The sequence below is a fragment of the Heterodontus francisci genome, chromosome 43 (genome assembly GCF_036365525.1).
Source record: "Heterodontus francisci isolate sHetFra1 chromosome 43, sHetFra1.hap1, whole genome shotgun sequence".
Taxonomy (NCBI): Eukaryota; Metazoa; Chordata; class Chondrichthyes; order Heterodontiformes; family Heterodontidae; genus Heterodontus; species Heterodontus francisci.
Genome location: NC_090413.1, coordinates 9,275,155 through 9,301,317, shown reverse-complemented (window position 1 = coordinate 9,301,317; position 26,163 = coordinate 9,275,155). Strand labels below are relative to the sequence as shown.

Below are 26,163 nucleotides of genomic sequence, written 5' to 3'. Positions count from 1 at the left end.
AGTAAAACGGGAAAGGTAGCCAAACCATAGCTCACAAGGGAAATTAGAGATAGCATTAGATCCAAGGAAGAGGCATACAAATTCACCAGAAAAAAACAACAGACCTGAGGATTGGGAGCTGTTTAGAATTCAGCAAAGGAGGACCAAGGGATTGATTAAGAAGGGGAAAATAGAGTACGAGAGTAAGCTTACAGGGAACATAAAAACTGACTGTAAAAGTTTCTACGGGTATGTGAAGAGAAAAAGATTGGTGAAGACAAGTGTCGGTCCCTTACAGTCAGAAACAGGGAAACAGGACCAACTAAATGCATACTTTGGTTCTGCCTTCACAAAGGAGGACACAAATATACCAGAAAAGTTGGGGAACACAGGCTTTAGTGAGTGGGAGCAACTGAAGGAAATCAGTATTAGTAGAGAAATGGTGTTGGGGAAATTGATGGGATTGAAGGCTGATAAATCCCCAGGTGTGCATCCCAGAGTACTTAAGGAAGTGGCCCTAGAAATATGGATGCCTTGGTGGCCATCTTCCAAGATTCTATAGACTCTGGCACAGTTCCTACAGATTGGAGGTTAGCTAATGTAACCCCACTATTTAAAAAGGAAGGTAGAGAGAAAACAGGGAATTATAGACCAGTCAGCCTGACATCGGTAGTGGGGAAAATTCTGGAGTCCATTATCAAAGATTTTATAGCAGAGCACTTAGAGAACAGTGGTAGAATCGGACAGAGTCAGCATGGATTTACAAAAGGGAAATCATGCTTGACAAATCTACTAGAATTCTTCGAGGATGTAACTGGTAGAGTTGATGAGGGGGAGCCAGCGGATGTGGTTTATTTAGACTTTCAACAGGCTTTCGACAAAGTCCCACAGAAGAGATTGGCATGTAAAATTAAATCGCATGGGATTGGGGGTAGTGTATTGCGATGGATAGAAAATTGGTTGGCGGACAGGAATCAAAGAGTAGGGATAAATGGGTCTTTTTCCAAATGGCAGGCAGTGACTAGTGGGGTACCGCAGGGATCGGTGCGAGGACCCCAGCTATTCACAATATATATTAATGATTTAGATGAGGGAACTAAATGTAATGTCTCCAAATTTGCAGATGACACAAAACTGGGTGGGAGGGTGAATTGTGAGGAGGATGCAGAGAGACGTCAGGGTGATTTGGACAAGTTGAGTGAGTGGGCTAATGCATGGCAGATGCAGTATAATGTGGATAAATGTGAGGTTATCTACTCTGGTAGCAAAACCAGGAAGGCAGATTATTATCTGAACGGCTATAAACTGAGAGAGGGGAATATGCAGCGAGACCTGGGTGTTCTCATACACCAGTCGCTGAAGGTAAGCATGCAGGTGCAACAGGCGGTAAAAAAGGCAAATGATATGTTGGCCTTCATAGCGAGAGGATTCGAGTACAGCAGCAGGGATGTCTTGCTGCAATTATACAGGGCTTTGGTGAGGCCACACCTGGAATATTGTGTGCAATTTTGGTCTCCTTATCTGAGAAAGGATGTTCTTGTTATAGAGGGAGTGCAGCGAAGGTTTACCAGACTGATTCCTGGGATGGTGGGACTGACATATGAGGAGAGATTGAGTCGGTTAGGATTATATTCGCTGGAGTTCAGAAGAGTGCGGGGGGATCTCATAGAAACCTATAAAATTCCAACAGGACTTGACAGGGTAGATGCAGGAAGGATGTTCCCGATGGTGGGGGAGTCCAGAACCAGGGGTCACAGTCTAAGGATACAGGGTAAACCTTTCAGGACTGAAATGAGGAGAAATGTTTTCACCCAGAGAGTGATGAGCCTGTGGAATTCACTACCACTGAAAGCAGTCAAGGCCAAAACATTGTATATTTTCAAAAAGGAGTTAGATATAGCTCTTGGGGTGAAAGGGATCAAAGGATATGGGGGGGAAACGGGAACAGGTTACTGAGTTGGATGATCAGCCATGATCATAATGAATGGCGGAGCAGGCTCGAAAGGCCGAATGGCCTACTCCTGCTCCTATTTTCTATGCTTGTATGTTTCTATGCAAGTTGGAAGCAGCAGTGAGGTCTTACTTACACCCAATGACTGTCCTTTCAGCTGCCTGTCAGGAACAACACCTACTTCAGCGGCCGGGTCAGTGGATCTTTACCTGATTGTTTGGTCACTAATCATTGGCGAAGTGGGGACAAAGTGCGGGGAGCCAAGAGCAGGGTGGGACAAAGAGCCACCTTGGTCCTGTCGTACACATCGGAACATCAGGAAGACACAGGCCCCGAGGCTGGTGATGAGGGTCCCTTGAGACCCCTCATGGTGTTGGTAGACTTGGAGTAGGGTTTCAGCTACCCCTTCAAGAACACTCTGACGCAGATCCACATGGCCTGGATCCAGGCTTGCCAGCCGGACATCCTGGCCATGTGTATGTATTAGTCCCAGTCTGTGTAGCAGAGCCTAGTCTCCAATTGTTCGGCTATCCCTGCCATTGGAGAAAGACCTTGCTTCGCTCGGACCGTGTTGTAGTCGGTGTGCAACGGCCACCCCACGTTAAAAGAACCCACGCTCAGGCACCTTCTCCCCCTTTCAAATGAACTTCAGGACCTGGAATGTCTGGACTCATGTGCAACCCCAGCTGCGTAGGTCCTGAACGTCGCACTGCTATCATAGCCTGAGAACTCCGTTGCTACAACATTGATATCGCTGCCCTAGTGAGACACAGTGGGCAGGAGAAGACCAGCTCAAGGAATAAAGTGGTGGATACACCTTCTTCTGGAAAGGTAAAGCAGAAGAAGAGTGCTGACTCCACAGGACTGGCTTTGTCATAAAAAATGAACGAGCCGACCGCCTCAGCGAGCCCCCTTGTGGGATAAATGAACATCCCATGACCCTCTGACTCACTCTAACCCAGAAACAGCACGCCACAGCTGTCAGCACAGACGCCCCAACCCTAGAAGCACCAGATGAGGACAAAGAGGAATTCTATCCCAGCCTTGATCATTTGCTGTCCTGTGTTCCCAAGGAAGACAAGCTGATCCTCCTCCGAGACTTCAATGCCAGATTTGGGGGGGACACAAACGTTTGGAAAGGTGTGATCGGCAAGGAAGGTGTTGGAAGGGTGAACAACAACGGAGTCCTTCTTCTGATGAAATGCCTTGAACGTGTCCTGATCATAACGAACACTCTATGTCGTCAGAGAGACAAATACAAGACCTCATTGGCAGCACCCTCACTCCAGGCATTGTCATTTGCTTGACTATATCATCGCCCGAGCAAAGGACCGCAAGGATGTTCGTATCACCCATGCCATGATAGAAGCTGATGCCTGCTGGACTGACCAATCTGAGCTACTATCTGCATAAACCCAGTCCAAAAATGGCAGCGACAGCAGAAGCACTGCCACAGGAAAATCAATGTCGATGGTGTCAAGGTGTCTGCGAAGAAAGACCTACTCAGGCAACATTTTACAAGCAACTTGGTGACGCTCAACAAACTGGAACCACAGAATGTCCACAATGCCTGGTCTGCCCTCAAAGCTACCATAATCAGCACTTGTGAAGATACTCTTGGTTTCTCGACCATGAAACATCAAGAGTGGTTTGATGAGAACAGCCAGGAGATCCAGGAGCTACTAAATCACAAGCACAAGGTGTTCCTGAACTGGAAGCATCACCAAAATTCGAGGGAAGAAAAGCAGGTATGTAGACAATTGAAGGCCGAAGTCCAACAAAAAGCCCGTGACCTAAAGACACAGTGGCGCAGTGGTTAGCACAGCAGCCTCACAGCTCCAGCAACCTGGGTTCAGTTCTGGGTACTGCCTCTGTGGAGTTTGCAAGTTCTCCCTGTGACCGCGTGGGTTTCGGCCGGGTACTCTGGTTTCCTCCAAAAGCCGAAGACTTGCAGGTTGATAGGTAAATTGTCCATTGTAAATTGCCCCTAGTGTAGGTAGGTTGTAGGAGAATGGTAGGGATGTGGTAGGGAATATGGGATTAATGTAGGATTAGTATAAATGGGTGGTTGTTGGTTGGCACAGACTCAGTGGGCCGAAGGGCCTGTTTCAGTGCTGTATCTCTCTATGACTCTATAACAGCTGGTGGGCTGAAAGAGCGCATGAAGTACAACAACTCACTGACAGCCACAACATGCGTAGATTCTTCAGCGCAGTCAAGACCATTTGCGGCCCAAGTACCCAAGGACCTACACCACTGAGAGCAAAGAATGGAGTGACACTGATCAAGGACAGAGAGACAGTCAGCACTCGTTGGAAGATGCAATTCGAAGATCTCCTCGATCACAACTCAGTCTTTGATGCGAGTGCCCTCAATCACATTCCACAGCACGCTACCCGCCATGATATCAGCACAATCCCAATCTGACATGAGATTGAAAAGGCCTTCCGACAGCTAAAAAAAACAATTAGGCTGCCGGCGCAGACAAAATTCCTGCTGAAATTCTAAAGTACGGTGGAGAGGCACTCTTGACACAAATACACGGTCTCAGCTCCCTCATCTGGAAGGAGGAGAGCATGCCAGAGGATCTCCAAGATGCCGTAATTGTGACCATCTTCAAAAAAGGCGACCAGACTGACTGCGGTAACTACAGAGGGGTATCCCTGCTGTCTGCCACAGGGAAGGTTACCACAAGAGTCCTTCTCAACCACCTCCTTCCCAGCTAAAGAGCTCCGACTGGAATCACAAAGTGGGTTCTGTCCATCAAGAGGCACAGTAGACATGATCTTCACAGCAAACAACTCCAAGAAAAATGTCGGGAGCAACAGCAACCTTTATACATGGCCTTCTCTGACCTGACAAAGGCCTTTGACTCTATCAACTGGGAGGGATATCTCCTTATGTGGTCCTGTGTCTAATTTTGCTTTATAACACTCTTGTGAAGCTCCTTGGGACATTTTATTACATTGAAGCCACTATGTAAATAGAAGATGTTCTTCTTGTAAGTTTTGAGGCTGCAAAAGGATATAGACAGGTTGAATAAGTGAGCACGAACATGGAAGATGGAATATAATATGGGGAAGAGTGCAGTTTCCACTTTGGTAGGAAAAATTTAAAAAAAACAGAATATTTTTTAAATGGTGAGAGACAGGGAAATATTTGCATTCAGAGGGAGCTGGGAGTCCTTGTACATGAATCAAAGAAAGTTAATATGCTGGTACAGCAAGGAATTCAGAAGGCAAATGGTATGTTAACCTTTATTACAAACGGGTTGGAATATAAGAGTAATGAAATCTTAGTACAATGATATAGTCACACCTGGAGTACTGTGTACAGTTCTGGCCTTCTTACCTAAGCAAAGGTATACTTGCTCTAAAGATGCAATGAAAGTTCACTCGGCTAAATCCTGGGATGAGGGGATTGAGTAGAAGAACGAGAGGTGATCTAATTGAAACAAACAAAATTCTTAAGGGGCTTGACAGGCTGGACGCTGAGAAAATGTTTCGCTTGCCTGGGGAATCTACAACACAGGGTCACTGTTTCAGAATAAAGGGTTCGCCATTTAGAACTGAGATGAGGAGAAACTTCTTTACTCAAAGGGTTGTGAATCTTTGGAATTCTCTGCCCCAGAGGGCTGTGGATGCTCACTCACTGAGTATATTCAAGACAGAGGTCGATAGATTTTTGAATACTAAGGGAATTTAGAGATTTGGGGATAGTGCAGGAAGGTGGTGTTGAGGTAGGAGATCAGTCACGATCTTATTAAATAGTGGAGCAGGCTCGAAGGACCGGAAATTGCTGGATGTGGCTGAGTGTGGATATTGGTGAATATCAAATCAGAGTCAGTTGTCATAACCTCATGGCAGAATAACTTGCCAACAAACAATGTCAAAGGTCACACAAGAGTCAGGCCACTACAGGTCAGTGACTGATAAACCATAGTTTACCAACAAATGAAGACCTTCATAAGGATGAAGAGGAGATAATTGGAAAGAAATTAAAACTCTTAGTGGAATTGAGGAGCAGACAGCATGAAACCTTTGATGAGAAATGTGGGCATTTGTACTTTCATATTTTCTTGTGTTAATGCAACATCATTTTTCTAATTCACTCATGGGATATGAGCGTTGCTGGCTCGACCAGCATTTATTGCCCATCCCTAATTGCCCATGTATCTCAACTCCATTTAACTGCATTTGTTCCGTATCTCTAATACATACCTAACAAAAATCTATTGAGCTCAGTTTTGAAAGCTCCAACTGACCCCAGCATCTACAGCTTTTTGGGAGAGAGAGTTCCCGATTTCTATTAAGCTTTGTGTGAAGAAGCTTTCCTGGTTGCACTCCTGAGCAGTCTTATTCTAATTTGAAGGTTCTGGCCCCTTCTTCTGGATTTCCCCACCAAAGGAAATAGTTTCTCTATTTACCCCATCAAATTCCTTTATCATGTTAAACAGCTTGATCAAGCTTACCCACCCTCTCCTTGTAATTGAACCCTCTAATCCCTGGTCTCAGTCTGAGAAGAACAAAGAACAAAGAACAAAGAAAATTACAGCACAGGAACAGGCCCTTCGGCCCTCCAAGCCTGCGCCGATCCAGATCCTCTATCTAAACATGTCGCCTATTTTCTAAGGGTCTGTATCTCTTTTCTTCCTGCCCATTCATGTATCCGTCTAGATACATCTTAAAAGACGCCATCGTGCCCGCATCTACCACCTCCGCTGGCAACGCGTTCCAGGCACCCACCACCCTCTGCGTAAAGAACTTTCCACGCATATCCCCCCTAAACTTTTCCCCTTTCACTTTGAACTCGTGTCCTCTAGTAATTGAATCCCCCACTCTGGGAAAAAGCCTCTTGCTATCCAACCTGTCTATACCTCTCATGATTTTGTACACCTCAATCAGGTCCCCCCTCAACCTCCGTCTTTCTAATGAAAATAATGGTGCCAATGACTGAGAAGAAGATATGAAGCCCATTCTGACCACTAAAGCTTGGCCCTGAAATCAGAGTGTGAGCTTCCTACTCCCCGGGACGTTCATGTAACTGGACGAACAGCCCCATGTTATCCAGCATCAGCTTTGTGCCATCACCATTAGCATGTTTTATCATCTACACTGAAAGCTTCTTCAAATTTGGGATCATGTGAATACACATAGGTTTTCCAGTAATGTAATTTACACTGTTCCATGCTAAACCTACAGCAAAGGTATCATCAACTATTAACCACAGCAGTGAATCAGAGCACTAATGTGAATTTGTGCCTGCAATATATCAAATGAAATTCTGTTTGAATGACTGGTCTGGGCATTCTTTCATTTAATCATTTTATCCAGTTGATTATTGCACTTGTTACTGTGTGTTGAAACTCTGCCTTTGAGACATGATAAATGACTGATTTTAAGGATTTTATTTGCAGAGAAACAACACAACATTAAGCACAGTAAACAGGATAAATCAATCCATCGAAAGTATCTAATGTGCAAGTAGCACAGAAAAAGACCCAGACTTGAAGGAGATCACAGGGCTCGGTGGCAGGAGGGTGGAGATCGTGGGGCTTGGGCTCGCGGGGGGTGCGATCGTGGGGCTCGAGCTCAGGAGAGGGTGGAGATCGTGGGGCTTGGTGGGGGGGTGGTGGAGATCGTGGGGCTCGGGGGGAGATCATGAGGCTTGATGGGGAGATTGCGGGGCTCGGTGGGGGAGATTGCGGGATTCAGAGGGGTGATCGCGAGGCTCGATTGGGGATCATGGGGCTTGGGGGGGGACATTGCGGGGCTCAGGGGTTGGGGAGATCCACCCCGCAATCTCCCTGTGAGTTCTGCGATTCCCCTATGTGACCCCCCACGATCTCCCTATGAGGTCTGCGGACTGAGATGGACAGCTATCATAGGCCAGGAGCTGTGACGATCGGGAGGAGAGTCTACAGGTGAGTTATTTACTTTCTTTGCTGCAGTCGATCCCTTGGCTGGGTTTCCATAAGTGCGATGACTGCCTTAGGGTAACCAATCTTGGAGTGAGGACTTGAAGCTGGTGCTAGGCCTGTTACATGTATCTACAAAAGGCCCAATGCCTGCTTCAGGTATATATAAAGGACACCTGTTGTCTGCCCTTAGCCAATAAGGTGGGCGGTTATTTCAGCTCAGAGGTGCGCGTGCGTTTCCTGTCCACTATTTAGGAGACTGCACGTTGCCGGAGTAACAGGCCCTATGCAGCCCAATGTCTTTACACTGAGCACTGCAACTTAGCAAAATCTTTGATTACTAAATATTCAAATGCAACTGAAGATCTAATTTAAAATTCTTCATGATTTGGGGGAACAGAAGATTTGGAGTGAAATCCTTTTTGGTTCATGAAAATGGCTGGGTTGATATGAGGCATATGCAAAACAATGTGCGCAAACTTAATGACACCCTGCACCACGGGCAAGCCTGCCATCCGTGCAAATCCTCTCGCTGGCTCCGCCTGCTCCTCTCCGGTAAGAGGGAATGAGGTGACGTTTCCGCTCTGTGTATAGAGAGCCTCAGTGATCTCCCTAATGCAGCAGTGCACAATACTGTTAATATCTTCAGCAGTAGCTCAGAAGGAGCCAAATGCAAAAAAAAATGAGCCATGGTTCACATTGACAGCCATAGGCAATGCTGTCCTTGCCCTGCTTTGAGACTGCAGTGGCGGCTGCAACAGTTGGCAGATTTCAGTCACAATCTCTTCTCTGAAGCGAAGGTATCTCATGCACTGATCATCACTGAGGTTCAAGCAAGAGAAGTTCGCCCTAAACACCCTGAGCCGATATGGCCACTAGCTGAGGTCCCTTCTCCACCCCCACACCCACCCCCCCCCCCCCCCCGTCCAGTAGCTTGTTCTGCTTTGCGTGGCCTCTCTTCATTCTCCAATTCAAATCCCAGAGGCCAGGCAGGTCTGGAAGCAACATGACTCACCAGGATTTTTAAAATAGCACAAAAGGGACTGCAAGGCCACCCAGACAACTTCCTGTAGAGCAGTGAAACTCTAGCCAAGGATAGGAAACCCCCAGAAACACCTACAATTCCATTAACTGCCAGAAGAAATAATCCAGCAACTACCTGTAAATATTGCATGATCCCTTTAAATAGTGTTGGTGGGGGCAGTCGGGGGGGCGGGGGGGGGGGATGGTCCTTCAATCCATTTAACCTCATGTTCAGCTGCACGAGGTTAAAACTGGGTGTTGGCAGGAGTTCCCCAATGGCAGTGGGGGCTTTACATCAGCGTTACCCACTGATACTGGTCAGGTTCTACAGGCTCTACATGCTGCTGATAGTCAGTAGGCAGGTGCAAGCTCCTTTACCAAGATGGTGTCCTGTGCACTTCCCATCTCAAATTGCTTCCAGATTGGGTAGCCTGCGAGGGCTTCCTCAGGGAATTGAGTATGACTGGGAGAATGAAGAGAGGCCACGCACAGCAGGACATGTGAGCACGCATCTTGAACCCCATTTTCAAACCTTAGGTGGCCACGTAGCGCCTAAAGAATGGGCACTAAATTTAACCCCTTGATCTATGACCTCAGGTCAGTTATTAAAATTCATTCAGACTCAGACACAATGGGGGTAGACTGGGTCTTTTTGCCACAGTGTATAACAGGTGATAGTGAATCAGCAGCCTGTTTCACGTCTCTCCTGATTTTAATTCCGTTGAAGTCACCTATTGCACAAATTCAAAATTACCCAAGGGAGTCAATGGGCTAGAAATTCGTCCTGGGCCATGATGCAAAATGTTGGGGGGTGGGGTGGGGATACCAGGCTCGCCCATTATACGCCCAGCTAATATTCCTCACTATTGACTGCAATGGATTTGAATATCGGGCAGGGAGTATATCGGACAGCAGATGTGAAACCACACGGGTTGCAGCACCAACCGGCACAATTTCAACCCAACATCTCCAAACAACACAGTTACATCTCAACACTCACACAAGTATATATATTTATATATATATATATACACACACATATGCACACACATACACAGATACACACACAAACACACACACAGATACACACAAATACATACACACACAAATACACACACAAATACACACACACAGATACACACACAAACACACACACAGATACACACAAATACATACACACACAAATACACACACACAGATACACACACACAGATACACACACAAACACACACACAGATACACACAAATACATACACACACAAATACACACACAAATACACACACACAGATACACACACAAACACACACACACAGATACACACAAATACATACACACACAAATACATACACACACAAATACACACACACACATACACAGATACACACACAAACGCACACAGATACACACACAAACACACACAAATACACACACACAAATACACACACACAGATACACACAAATACACACACACACATACACAGATACACACACAAATACACACACACACAAATACACACACACAAATACACACACACACACAGATGCACACAAATACACACGCACAAACACACACACACACAGATACACACACAAATACACACACACAAATACACACACACACAGATGCACACAAATACACACACACACACATACACAGATACACACACAAATACACACACACACAAATACACACACACAAATACACACACACACACAGATGCACATAAATACACACACAAACACACACGCACAAACACACACACACAGATACACACAAATACACACACACATACACAGATACACACACAAACACACACAGATACACACACACACACAGATACACACACTCACACAAACACACACACAGATACACACACAAACACATACACAGATACACACGCAAACACACACAGATACACACCCACACACACACAGATACATACACTCACACAAACACACACACAGATACACACACAAACACATACACAGATGCACACGCAAACACACACATATACACACACACACACAGACAAACACACAGACAAATACACACATACATTCACACAAACACACACACAGATACCCCCCCCACACACACATAGATACACACACAAACACACACACGCACACAGATACACACAAATACAACACACACAGATACACACAAACACAACTACACACAGATACACACACACACATACAGATACACACATGCAGATACACACACACACAATATATGCACACAAACACAATACGCACACACATACACACATATGGGCAGGATTTTGTGCAGGAGGCTTGGCTCTTGGCACCGTGCCGAAAAGTTGGGGGGTGCCCGCCTCTGCATTTTTTCAGACCGCAGAAGAGATCTTCCAGTATTTTAGGGTCAAAGTTTAAGGAGCCATCATCCCCATCCCTTTAAAGACTTTATTAGGACGCGGATCCCACCCCCAGAGCTGGGCCAATCAGTGGGCCAGAAGCTCAGCAGCATCGGCAGCGCCACCGGGACCGGTGGCCACTGCTGGTACTGCAGAGGCCTCAGACCCAGGTGCAGCACTGGAACCCTGGAGAAGAGGTTGGTGAGGCAGGGTCACGAGGCCAGTCTGGAAGGCCCCGTTGAGGGGGCGGGGGAGGGGTGGCTGGGTGTGGATGTTCCAGGAGCTACAGTTGTTCCAAGTGGGTGTCCTCTGTGGGTCACAAATTGCCCATGAAGGAGGGACCCCACCCCCCAAGCCCGCAGGAAGGGTGCCGCATTTTCCAAAGCGCCCTCCACCCCTGCCACTGGTAAGATCCCAGCCATGGCAGGAAGAGGCCCTTATTCAGCCACTGGGTGGGAAGGTCATCGTCGGCCTATCTCGCCCCCATGAGAATCAGAACTGGGAGATCTGGCGTCGGGTTCCGTGGCGGGCGATTCTGCCCCAATTCTCCGGCACCCCCCCCCCCCCCCCCACCAACCATGAAACCCTCCGTCGGTATGAGAACAAAATCCAGCCAACAAATACTCACACAGACAATTTTAGATATTTGACGGTATCATGCAGTTTTACATTTGTGCATCACACACACACACTACACGGACATACACACAAAGGGGGCAGCTTTATACTCTCACCCACTTCGGGTTTGGAGGCGGGGAGAGCATATAATCAGGCGGGATGGTAGCGTTTGGGGGCCGGGCAAACCCACCAGCGTCCCGCCTCCACCCATATTATGTCCGGGGCAGGACGGCCTGGGAACAGCCTTCCCACCAATTAAGGGCCTCATCCCCATCGCTGCCCGAATTAGCCCAGCGGTGAGCGGGCCTGTCGTTGAAGGGGGGCACGGCAAGGTAAACCATGTGGGCTGCTTGCTGGCTCCAGCGGGGGCGGGGGGGGTCCCTCATTAAAATAGCGCCTGAATGAGGGACCCGTCAATGGTGGGGGCACTGAGAGCCACTCCGCCCTTGCTGCTGACCCCCCTTCACCCGTGACTACACCCCACAAAACCCGTCCTGCCCTGACTTACCTGTGGCCTGGTTCCAGCGCCTTGGGTCATTGCTCTATTGGCAGCAGCTACTGCCTCTGCAGTGGTACTGCTCCGATAAAGAGCTGCCGACCTCTGATTGGCTGTTAGCTCTCACCAAGTGGGGGGTGCCCGCTGCTGTCCACATAAGTGCTTAATTGGCACTTGATCCGACGGGCCTTTCCCCAGAGGGGCTCTCGCTGGCGCTTCTGTTGGTGGTCGAGACCCCTGTTGCTAGGACAAAATCCTGGCCAAACACAAACATACACACATGCACAATACACACAATACTGCAGCTGCTGGAAATCTGAAATAAAACCAGGAAATGCTGGAAACACTCAGCAGGTCAGGCAATGTCTGAAAGAGAAACGGACGTGAAACGTGAACTCTGTTTCTCTTTGCACAGACACTGCCTGACCTGCTGAGTATTTCCAGCATTTCCTCTTTTTATTATATATACATGCTTGGGGCAACACGTGTTTACAAATTCCCAGTAGGTTCGAAGTTTTCTTCTTTCTAGTGTATAGGAAATGTCAAAGATTGGACTATTTGATGCATTCTTGATGCTAGCAAATCTAAGGACTGGAGAGCACGTCACACTTTCAGGAGTGACTGTGAAAAGAGCTGGAGCTAGACTCAGCTACAAAGCTCCATGAACCAAACAGCTTCACACGTTTGCTCTTAGTTTAGTTGCTCAGGGGCCATGTGTTTGTGGACTTCATGATCAGTGTCAGAGTCCATATCTTCACCCAAGACTGGCGCACTGAGGGTCTGAGTAACACTCTGTGGGATTTTAATGTCTCCCTCTGTGTTTCCTAATTCTTTTGCTGCACTAGTCATGTCTAACCAAGTGTTCTTTACCTGAATGCAATTCAGCTTTTATCTGCTGTGTGAAGAGCTGTAATTCACTGTTCATTGTCCTCCTGCACTATTCCAGTTAATTTATTACACTGTTTTGAGTTTGGTTCTAGTTGTGTAATTACTGTCTGACCTTTGGACCATTACTGCTTTCTTTCTCCTCTGCTCCAATTATTCACCAGTTAGTTTCTGATTAGTGGCACAGCATTCATTTAACTTCTCGGTCGCTGCCTTGGCAGCCCTTAATGATCCCTGTACTCCATCAATCAGACCTTTATATTTATTAATTGCAGCTTTCTTTGTACCTTTTCTTCATACTATGAAATCACTTTTTCCCATTTACGGTGGTCGATTTTCCATGTTGAACTGGTCATTTTACATTGTCGTAAAGCAGAAAATAAACTGCAACACAGGGAAATACCTCAGCTCCCTGAGCTGTGTAAGAATAGTGTCCCATTCCAGAATGTCAGAGATCAGAATCTGGCAACGCACAGAGAGTGTTTGGAGCTGGAGTCACCGTCTGATCATGATTAACACTTATCCTTATGCTCCATGTGTGAAGGCTCCATCTTGATAAGAATTCCTTATTTCTCTGAACATTTGAGTAACTGAAACAGAGGAAATAATTGGGTGGATTTTCCCCATCAATAAAAATTATTTTTTGAGAAATTTGTTCCCCATGTTCGAGTAGGATATGAAGCAGTACTAGTTACACAGATGGCATTCTAACAGAAGAATTCATCAATCCCTTTAAATATTCTAACCTATGTTCAACACAGTACTGAGGAATGCTGCACTGTTGGAGGTGCTGTCTTTCAGAAGAGATGTAGGCTCTGTCTATCCTCTCAAGTGGATGTAAAAGATCTCATGGCACTAGTTGGGTTTGATTGTCCGGGCACCAGTTGGGTTTGGTTCTACTGGCACCTGTCTTCCTTTGTTTCGCATCCACATGATGATGATTCATTGGTTAGGGATCAGGAACAGAAATATGTCACAAAGCTAGGTGGGAATGAGGAGAACACAAAGAGGCTGCAAAGAGATATAGACAGATTAAGTGAATGGGCAACAAGGTGGTAGATGGGGTATAATGTGGTGAAGTATGAGATTATTCACTTTGGTAGTAAGAATAATGTGTCACACTTATGAGATGTGGGCCAATGAAAAAATATAGTCAATCTGAACAGTTATAAAATATCGACTTTACCTTTTTAAAAAATTGACAATGCTGCAAAAGATGGCCACATGTGTATTCAAACAATGCCAGACTGTCTGTTTAGAGCAAAGGATGCCTAACTAGGTTGAGAGGTGTCAATTACACCCATCCTGAAACATTCCTGAATTGAATGGGTTCTACTGAAACAAAGAAGGTATGAAGTGGAAACATCGTAACCAAATAATTCTCATCCTGGGCCAATGTGTGATCACCATGGGGAAGACACCAAAGCGTCTCCTACCAGAATCTGATGTGACAAACATTTTACCTTAAAAAGGCCACCCTCGAGGCAGAGAGAGAGAAAGTATTACCATCAAGCGAGGAGGGGTCAAAATGCTTCCCTCTTTTCCCTCTCCCTGCTTGACCACAATGGGTTTAATTCTTTCTTAAAGTGAATGTACTGGCCACTTCAGTAGGTGTTTGATTAATTACTTGCTATGATCATAACAAGAAACAATCGGAAAGGTTTTCTTGAGTTAACAAAGAAAGAGGTTAACTTTATTGTCTCTAAACTGAATGAATAAAAATAATAAACAATATGCCAACTTCCAATCGCACACACTCTGGAGGTTAACACACACAAATAGGATACAGAGTGGGGAAAGGTAGATTGGTTGAGTTGGAGTCCATAGAAAACAACTAACTGGAGGAGGTGGCTCCACAAATATCCCCATCCTCAATGATGGGGGAGCACAGCACATCAGTGTGAAAGATAAGGCTGAAGTATTTGCAACAGTCTTCAGCCAGAAGTGCCGACTTGATGATCCATCTCGGCCTCCTCCTGAATTCCCCAGCATTACAGATGCCAGTCTTCAGCCAATTCGATTCATTCCACGTGATGTTAGGAAACAACTGAAGGCACTGGATACTGCAAAGGCTATGGGCCCTGACAATATTCCGGCAATAGTACTGAGGACCTGTGCTCCAGAACTTGCTGCTTCCCTAGCCAAGCTGTTTCAGTACAGCAACAACACTGGCATCTACCCTGCAATGTGGAAAATTGCCCAGGTCTGTCCTGTACACAAAAAGCAGGACAAGTCCAACCCGGCCAATTACTGCCCCATCAGTCTCCTCTCAATCATCAGTAAAGTGATGGAAGGTGTCATCAACAGTGCCATCAAGCAGCACTTGCTTCGCAATAACCTGCTCAGTGATGCTTAGTTTGCGTTCCGTCAGGGCCACTCAGCTCCTGACCTCATTACAGCTTTGGTTCAAACATGGACAAAAGAGCTGAACTCAAGAGTGAGGTGAGAGTGACTGCCCTTAAGAACAAGGCAGCATTTTACCAAGGAGCCCTAGCAGAACTGAGGTCAATGGAAGTCAGGGGGAAAACTCTCTGCTGGTTGGATTCTTATATCTAGCACAAAGGAAGATGGTTGTGGTTGTTGGAGGGCAATCATCTGAGCTCCAGGACATCACTGCAGGAGTTCCTCAGGTCCTACCATCTTCAGCTGCTTCATCAATGACCTTCCTTTAGTCATAAGGTCAGAAGTGGGGATGTTCGCTGATGATTGCACAATGTTCAGCATCATTCGCAACTCCTCAAATACTGAAGCAGTCCATGTAGAAATGCAGCAAAACCTGGACAATATCCAGTCTTGGGCTGATAAGTGGCAAGTAACATTCACGCCATACAAGTGCCAGGCAATGACCAACTCCAACAAGAGAGAGTCTAACCATCTCCCATTGACATTCAATGGCATTCCCATCACTGAATCCCCCACTATCAACATCCTAGGGGCTACCATTGACGAGAAACTGAACTGGAGTAGCCATATAAACACCGTGGCTACAAGAGCAGGTCAGAGGTTAGGAATCCTGTGGTGAGTAATTCATCTCTTGACTCCCAAAGACTGTCCACCATCTACAAGTAAGGAGTGTGATGGAATACTCTCCACTTGCCTGGATGGGTGCAGCTCCAACAACACTCAAGAAGCTCAACACCATCCAGGACAAAGCAGCCCGCTTGATTGGCACCCCATCCACAAACATTCACGTCCTCCACCTCCGATGCACAGTGGCAGCAGTGTGTACCATCTACAAAATGCACTGGAACAACGCACCAAGGCTCCTCAGACAGCACCTTCCAAACCCGCAACCTCTACCAACTAGAAGTACAAGGGCAGTGGTTGCATGGGAACACCCCCAGCTGAAAGTTCCCCTCCAAACCACACACCATCCTGACTTGGAACTGGACCGCCATTCCTTCACTGTTGCTGAGTCAAAATCCGGGAACTCCCTCCCTAACAGCACTGTGGGTGTACCTGCCTCACATGGACTGCAGCGGTTCAAGAAGGCAGCTCACCACCACCTTCTCGAGGGCAATTAGGGATGGGCAATAAATTCTAGCCTAGCCAGTGACACCCACATCCTATGAATGAATAAAAAAAGGTGCACAGAATGTGGCGTTTGGTGATCCAGCTGGCTCCTAGCTGAATTCGGTGGTTCTGAAGCTTTTAGTCTGAAGTGGTCGATGACTGGTTTGGTGGTTCTCTTGGAGACAGCAATGCAGATGATTGCCCCCAATAGGGTTTCTGATTGTACCCAGAATTTGCACAGGTGGTCAGTCAACAGGTAGGATCTGAAAACCTTCAAGCTGGAACGGAGAGAGAGTGATAGAGACCCCACTGGGGTCTGCACATGTCATAGTCCCGTTGCCTCTCCTCTCTATGCTGCAGAAAGCTTAAAACCACTGATAGGGAGGGGCTTGTCACATGACAGTCACTCAGTCATTCAAACATAGCAGTTAGCAATATTTTTCTGTTGCTAAAAGAACAGGTAGTTCCTTTAAACTCCTTGGGTCTTGGTTCTTGCTGGGGCATGAGCAGCTATTTTGTCTCCCTCCTCACAATACTTGTAATGTAGGATACAGTGTTGCAAGTTAGGTAGCCATCTTAAGCTGCCAGCAAAGTCATCCTTTTAGCTGTTCTTTTAAAAATGTCTTCTAAAAAAATATAAATTCAGATCTCCAGTCAGTGGATTAATGAACATTATTATTCAACAAAGCACATCAAGATAACAGAGAGACACCCAGCAAGAAGCATCACCAAAAAGCTTGTCCAGTTAAGAGCTGGGAGAAAATCCAGCAAGCCAGAAGAGAAGGCGCCCAGCTGCAAATCCTACATTTTCAACATGTGCAGCAGTGAATTGGAAGTGATTCCTTGTCTTCAAACTGAACTTTCAACCAACCGAGAAATCTACAAACACCTCAGGCCTGCAACTAACGAGAACTTGACTTCCAACAGAATTCAACAGGTTTACTGTGAACCACAAGGCCCTACCTCACTTCACGAGCGACTTACCCCTTTCCCTCTCTATCTGTCTCTTTGTGTGTGTGTGTGTGTGTGCGTGTGTGTGCATGTGTGTGTGTGTGTGTGAACGTGAGAGTGGGTGGACTTGTGACAATTTCAGGATAGGGCATATTGCTCAATAAATAATTAATCTTCTGTTTTAAACCTACAAGAAAACCTGTCGTTGTCTGTTTATTTGACAAATTAAACACAAAGGGGTTGAACCCGAATAACAAAAAAACACTTGCTGTGGGTCAGGTGGGAGTTGAACGGTGGGATCCACCCACACCCTTCACCGCATGGCCATAACAAATTGGGAGCTGAAAGCCAGGATCTGAACCATCAGACAAACGAGAGATTTGGAAAACAGGAGGAAAATTGATGTCTGAAATTGTGGAAAAGTAAACAAACAGGTTTTCTTGTATTGCAGAAAATAGAGGCATTTTGTCGAAGCTTGTCGTCTTACACTCATCAGGACACAAATGAGTAATGTGATATCTGAATTTCAATGCCAGTGTGATGCTAGGCATATAGACCATACGTCCCAAAGACTGGTGGCATCAAACAACATGTCCCTTCCACTATTCACAACAGGCAAGGTACAGACCGTACCCAACCAGTCCGTGCTTGCAAAACTCAAAACACAATGCCCAACATTAGATGTGATTGCGTGATTGGACAACATTTGCTAAATAATCCTCAGTGTGCTAAGAATTACACTGACTAACAGCCAATTTAAGATTGCCAGTCGGGCTCACAATGTGGCGCATTTGGAAGTTACATATATTAATACACAGGGCCCTGTTCTTTGCAGACAAAAAGAACACGTACACACATTGCTCCTGTTTCATCTGAACAAAATAAGTGACAGCCATTCACTGGTTCATGCCTCAGGGCAATGCCTTGACCGATCAGAGTCAAGTTGCCCTGGTTTAAATTTCAAATGAAGCTTGGCAGTTAACTGTCAGTCACCATAAACTGGTGCATTCTCCATGACAACACCTCCACCAATCAGAATCCACTTGCCAACCAATCAGCACTCTCTTCCCATGCAGTATAAGTTGTTGTTTTCTCTTATATTAGTATTCTTGCGGATTGCCCTGATGAGTGCAAGACGAAAAGCTTCGACAAAATGTCTCTACTTTTAGCAATACTCAAGTCCTGTACTACCAAATGACTATTTCTTGTATTATTCTGTTTTTTTTTCTCTACAGTGCTTGAAACAAAAGATATGGCTACATTCACTGCTGAGGAGCTTTTAGAGCAGGGACAGATATCCCACGATAAATTAAATAAATTAAGTATTGAAGATTTAAAAAGCTTATCTATAGAGATGGGAATCACTTTCAAACAAAAAAATAAAGAAATCTGAGCTGGTGAAGAGTCTAGCTAACCATTTAAAACTTATCCCTGAACCAGAAACATGGAATATGAAACGGAAAGGATAGCCCTAGCTAAAATTCAGTTGAAAAAAGAGAGATGTAGTTTCAGAAAGAAAAAGAGATAGAAAGGCTACAAGCACAAAGTGAGCATGTGACCAGCTACTCAAACCTTATCCCCAATACAGAGCAAAACTGATGTGCTGAGACGCTCGAGGTTAGTGCCAAAATTTAATGAGGCTGATCTGTGACTTACCTCTTTATTACCCTCCTTTGCCCCATATCCCTTAATACCTTTGGTTAACCAAATTCTATCCATCTCAGATTTAAAATTAACAATTGATCTAGCATCAACTGCCATTTGTGGAAGAGTGTTCCAAACTTCTACCACCCTTTGTAAAAGAGTTTACCAATTTCAATCCTGAAAGATCTGGCTCTAATTCTTTGACTATGCCCCTAGTCCTAGACTCCCCAACTAGCAGAAATAGTTTCTCTCTATTTACCCCATCTGATCTTGAAAACCTTGATCAAATCACCCCTTAAACCTTCTAAATTCCAGGGGTTACAACCCTCCTGTAATCCCTCCTTGTAATTTAACTTTTGGATTCCAGGTATCATTCTGGTGAATCTACACTCCCTCCAAGGCCAATATATCCTTCCTTAGATGTGGTTCCCAGAACTATACACAGTAACTCCAGGTGTGGTTTAACCAGGGCTTTATATATAATGCTTTGCATTAAAGTGTGAATTGGAGAGGGGGGTGTAAATTGTGGGGGTGTAAATCAGGTCGCAGATTTTCTATCAGCCCATGTTGTGCTACTGGCAATAGATTAAGTTAATTGGCCCTTAGCTTTCATCACAAGATTCTTTTGTGGCACTTGGCAGCGTAACTGGCGTAAGAAGATTGCAGGATGTTAAGTGCAAATTGTGTTCGACACGACTCGATCTTTTGCACTAGTTTTAAAAACATGGTGCTAGAAGCAGGCCCTGCCCACAAAACTGGCCACACCCCCATGGTGAATTAATCAGCGTGTTGAATGTCTGCTAATGTGCTCGATTGCGAGGACACTAGCAAGTATGGTTTGAATGTAATAGTTGAAAAAAATTCTAAGTAACAGACAGTCCCAATATAACAGAATCACTGAATCATAGAATCGTTACAGTGAAGAAGGAGGCCATTCGGCCCATCGTGTCTGCACTGGCTCTCTGAAAGAGCAGTTCCCTCAGTTTCGTTCCCCTGCCTTCTCCCTGTAACCCTGCACATCCTTCCTTTTCATATAACTGTCTAATTCCCTTTTGAATGCTTCAATTGAACCTGCCTCCACCACGTTCTCAGGCAGCGCATTCCAGACCTTAACCACTTGCTGCGTGCAAAAGCTTTTCCTCATGGAATAGGGAGGGGATGGAATGGGGAGGCATGTAATCGGGAGGGGTGGAGTGAAGAGGGGTGGAATGGGGAGGGGGGAATGAGGAGGGTTGGAATGAGGAGGGGGTGGAATGGAGAGGGGTTAGAATGAAGAGGGTGGGGAATGGAGAGGTGTGTAATCGGGAGGGGTGGAGTGAAGACGGGTGGAGTGGGAAGGGATGGAATGGGGAGGGGTGGAATCGGGAGGGGTGGAATGAGGAGGGATGGAGTGGGGAGGGATGGAGTGTGGAGGGATGGAGTGAGGAGGGATGGAGTATGGAGGGATGGAATGGGGAGAGTTGGAGGGTGGAGGGATGGAGTCAGGAGGGGTGGAGTGTGGAGGGGGGGAATGGGGAGTGAAGGGATTGGGGAAGAAAGCAAATGGGGATGGTTTGACATAGGGATGGAGGGGAATTGGGAGGGAGGGGAATGGGGAGGGGTGGAGTGGGGAGGTGTTGGAATAGGGAGGGGTTGGAATAGGGAGGTGGAATGGGGAGAGGTGGAGCGAGGAGGGATGGATCGAGGAGGGCTGGAGTGAGGAGGGCTGGAGTGAGGAGAGGTGGAAGGGGAGCAGTGCAGTGAGGAGCGGTGGAGTGAGCAGGGGTGAAATAGGGATAGGTGGAGTGAGGAGGGAAGAGTATGGGGAAGAGGGGGAATGGGATGGTTTGTAATATGGAGGGAGGGGAGTTGGTTGGGAGGGGAATGGGGAGAGGGTGGAATGGGGAGAGATTGGAATGGGGTGGGGTTGAATGAGGAGGGGGTGGAATGAGGAGGGGGTGGAATGAGGAGGGGGTGGAATGGGGTAGGGTTGGAATGAGGAGGGGGTGGAATGAGGAGGGGGTGGAATGGGAGGGTGGTTGGGAGGGAGGGGCATGGGGATGGGGTGGAATGAGAGGGAGGGGAATAGGGAGGGATGCAATGGGGACGGGTTGGTATGGGAAGGGAGGAAATTGGGGAGGGTGGAGAATGGGGAGTGGTTGAAATGGGGAAGGGTGGTAATGGGGTGGGAGGGGAATGGGGAGGCGTTGGATTGGGCAGGGGTTGGATTGGGAAGGGAGGGGAGGAGCTGATTGGTCACAGCTGCCATTTTCAACATGTCACTTATGTTCTATTTAGAGCATTATCCACTGATGAAGTCCTGCTGGAATCTGGAGACCACTCACTGATCCAATTATAGAATAAAGTACACAATGTGAGGGGCTCAGAATCTGATAGACTGCAGAGACCTGCTAAGTGCTGGAAGCACAAAAAAAGATGGTTCTGCTCATTATTGTTATATATTGTCATACTATCTGTAAAGTGCTGGGAACTAATTAGCTCGGAATTAGTTGTCATGCGTTAAATGTTCCAGTGGGACCACATTCACAGTTGCACTGGAGAGTCATGTGATATGTCACACAAAACCAGTCTCACCAGTCCTACAGCAGGCAGCATGGTGGCTGAACAAATAAATCAAAAACTCAAACATTTCCAATAAAGTGTGATTATTTCCAACATCTGAGAACCAGAAAACAAGAAGATGAAGTAACAATTTTTAACACCTTGCCTTATTCTCCATGTGTAAAAGTTTGATCTTGATAATAGCCTTTGAGATCTTTATTTCTGTGAACATCTGTGTAACTGAAACCAAGGCAAAGATTTAGCTCTCATCACTGGAAAATGTGTTTTTCCTCACTTATTAATTTATTTTTTGGTGAAATCTTTGTTGGTTATGTTATGATGTGGCCACAGCACAGCGAGAAAGATTGAGTCCTGTTGTGTCCAAAGAACAAAGAACAAAGATAATTACAGCACAGTAACAGGCCCTTCAGCCCTCCAAGCCTGCGCCGATCCAGATCCTCTATCTAAACATGTCGCCTATTTTCTAAGGTTCTGTATCTCTTTTCTTCCTGCCCATTCATGTATCTGTCTAGATACATCTTAAAAGACGCCATCGTGCCCGCATCTACCACCTCCGCTGGCAACGTGTTCCAGGCACCCACCACCCTCTGCGTAAAGAACTTTCCACGCATATCCCCCCTAAACTTTTCCCCTTTCACTTTGAACTCGTGTCCTCTAGTAATTGAATCCCCCACTCTGGGAAAAAGCCTCTTGCTATCCACCCTGTCTATACCTCTCATGATTTTGTACACCTCAATCAGGTCCCCCCTCAACCTCCGTCTTTCTAATGAAAATAATCCTAATCTACTCAACCTCTCTTCATAGCTAGCGCCCTCCATACCAGGCAACATCCTAGTGAACCTCCTCTGCACCCTCTCCAAAGCACCCACATCCTTTTGGTAATGTGGCGACCAGAACTGCACGCAGTATTCCAAATGTGGCCGAACCAAAGTCCTATACAACTGTAACATGACCTGCCAACTCTTGTACTCAATACCCCGTCCGATGAAGGAAAGCATGCCGTATGCCTTCTTGACCACTCTATTTACCTGCGTTGCCACCTTCAGGGAACAGTGGACCTGAACACCCAAATCTCTCTGGACATCAATTTTCCCCAGGACTTTTCCATTTACTGTATAGTTCACTCTTGAATTGGATCTTCCAAAATGCATCACCTCGCATTTGCCCTGATTGAACTCCATCTGCCATTTCTCTGCCCAACTCTCCAATCTATTTATATTCTGCTGTATTCTCTGACAGTCCCCTTCACTATCTGCTACTCCACCAATCTTAGTGTCGTCTGCAAACTTGCTAATCAGTCCACCTATACTTTCCTCCAAATCATTAATGTATATCACAAACAACAGTGGTCCCAGCACGGATCCCTGTGGAACACCACTGGTCACACGTCTCCATTTTGAGAAACTCCCTTCTACTGCTACTCTCTGTCTCCTGTTGCCCAGCCAGTTCTTGTATTTGCTACAATTCTCAAAGTCGTTTTGAACATTCGATCTGGTCGTGGCCCCAAGACTTTATTCGTTGAGCCATTGTTTGTTGGAGGTTTGCAAGGATCCAGGTTCAATGTCTGGTCTTTGCTCAGTTTGCTGAACTCAGTGAGACAGTGAGAGGGTCACTACCACAACGTGAACATCCCTCAGTTAAGCAGGAGAAAACTGCTCATGTTTCCTGTCTCTGATCACTGTGACACTGCGGCTGTTGTTCGTGTATATATCATAGCATCATAGACAGATGTGGCCATTCATGCTTGTGCTGGCTCTTTCAAAGAGCTAGCCAATTACACCCATTCCCCTTCTCCTTCCCCAAGACCTGAAAATTGTTTCCATTCAAGTATTTATTCCAATTCCCCTTTGAAAGTTACTACTGAATCGGCTTCCAACACCCTATCATATATCTTTGTAGGATAGGTTACGAACCACCATATACGTGGGTGCTGGTTGGGAACAGAGGGGCACACTGCAGTCACATTGCCGGTCAATGACAAGGCACCAACATGAATTACATGGATGAAGTACCGTTGGGAGCTCAATGCGATAGAGCCAGCAGTCCTGCCTTCAAACACTGTCCCTGCCCTCAAACGCTGTCCCTGCCCTCAAACACTGTCCCTGCCCTCAAACGCTGTCCCTGCCCTCAAACGCTGTCCCTACCCTCAAACGCTGTCCCTGCTCTCAGACAACGTCCCTGCTCTCAAACACTGTCCCTGCCCTCAAACACTGTCCCTGCTCTCAAACACTGTCCCTGCTCTCAAACACTGTCCCTGCCCTCAAACACTGTCCCTGCTCTCAAATACTGTCCCTGCTCTCAAACGCTGTCCCTACCCTCAAACACTGTCCTTGCCCTCGACCACCGTCCCTGCCCTCTCACAGACCTAACACACACATAGGCTCCAGTGAGGCTGCCAATCAAATCCACCACCTTTGAATGTTTGGAATTTTTGAATGGGATGGCTTGGTTCATTAACCTGTGCCAAATATGTTGAACGGTCTGCTTAGTGGCTCTCGATTTCCACCTTGCTCTGTGGAGCAAAAATTAGCCAGACTTCAATGCAAATTTAATACAGTTTGCAGACATAATGAACAATAAGTGACCATGAATCCTGAGTGTACTCTGGCCAGTAACAAAGAACCTATAAACAATTTAACATCCACAATAATGCTTCACAGCAACATTTTCTGTTATACTGTGTGTGTGCAGATCAAAGTCCCTGCTTCCAACTGCATGAACATTCATAACGTGGGTGACATTAGACTTCGGTGATGGACAGAACTTTCCAATAGCAGGTTGGCCCAGTCCCAGTCTGCAAAAAGACTCCAGTTAAAAACCAACGCAATCCTTTATTTGAATTAAGAAAGCAAGTGAGGGATCATGGAGGAGATTGCAAGGTTGCAAAGAATGGGATGAATCAAGGAATAAGAATTAAATTACATAAAGCCTGGCCGTTAAAAACCTTGAATCATGGAAGTAAGGTAAATCTGAAGGAGGTATTGAAACCTATGGGAATGAATGGGTTAGCGTGTGAGATGGTGCAATGAGTAGCCTTCAAACACAGCAAAGATTGTTTGGGAAAGGACAAGGTTGTCTCCCATTGACTCTGTGGTAAAGCACCAGATCCTTCAAAACAAAAGTACAAAGAACCATTTGAGCTGGAGACACAAAGAACTGTTTGATGAGTATTCAACACTCACTGTTCATCTGTGAAAGTTCCATGTCGAAACCAGCCTCGTAGATTCTCATTTCATTGACCGTTTGTGTAACTGAAACAGAAGCAAAGCTTCAGCTGAAATCTCAGGAAACATATAGTTCCCCATCATGATACAAGATATTCCAAAAATTACCAGCACAGGCACAGTGGGCTGAATGGCCTCTTGTTCTGTATGACTTGATGACTAATATTGGTTAATATTTGGGCTGACTGAGAAAGGAGTCCTAGGAAGCAGGAGAACATTGTCTGTGACTCCTTCTGCATAAAAGGACTCACCAGCAGGTTTGGCCCCTTACCTCATACATGAGTCGTCCTCACTACAATGGGGGTGATTATTTCCTGGGCCACTTGCGACAGGATTATGACTTGTTTAGCATGCCTGGTCATTGGGGATACCTCTTCAGTGCACCTTCAGCTCCCCCCAATATCTCACTGCTGCAGCCTGTGGCTTTTTAAAACTGTGCAAACTCACTTTGTTTTATAGTGCCACATAACAGGCTTGTCAGCAAAGTTAGAGCTAATGGAATAAAAGGCACAGTGGCAGCGTGGATACAAAATTGGCTGAGTGACAGGAAACGGAGAGCAGTTGTGAACGGTTGTTTTTCAGACTGGAGGAAGGTATATAGTGGGGTTCCCCACTGGTCAGCGTTCAGACCCCTGATTTTCTTGATATATATTAATGACCTAGACTTGGGTGTACAGGGAACAATTTCAGAATTTGCGAATGTATTGTGAACTGTGAGGATGATGATGATGATGAACTTCAAGAGGACAGGGACAGGCAGCTGGAATGCACGGACACTTGGCAGATGACATTTAATGCAGAGAAGTGTGAAGTGATTCATTTTGTTGAAAGAACGAGGAGAGGCAATATAAATTAAAGGAGCCAATTCTAAAGGGGGTGCAAGAACAGAGGGACGAGGGGGTATATGTGTACAATTCCTTGAAGGTTGCGGGTCAGGTTGAGAAAGCGGTTAATAAAGCATACAGGATCCTGGGCTATATAAATAGGGGCATAGAGTACAAGATAGTTATGATGAACCATT

At 46.1% G+C, this 26,163-nt stretch overlaps 1 protein-coding gene across 1 annotated transcript in view; it reads right to left on the bottom strand.

The window, feature by feature from the left end:
* Window positions 1–25,962, bottom strand: part of LOC137355639 (uncharacterized) — a 94,292-nt gene extending 68,330 nt beyond the window's left edge. Inside the window, exons 1-2 of the mRNA XM_068021013.1 lie at window positions 25,818–25,962; window positions 25,101–25,169 (exon numbers count right to left, since the gene is read on the bottom strand). Of these exons, the coding sequence (XP_067877114.1) occupies window positions 25,101–25,169; window positions 25,818–25,962 (214 nt within the window). The remainder of the gene's footprint in view (window positions 1–25,100; window positions 25,170–25,817) is intronic.
* Between the last annotated feature and the right edge of the window lie 201 nt (window positions 25,963–26,163).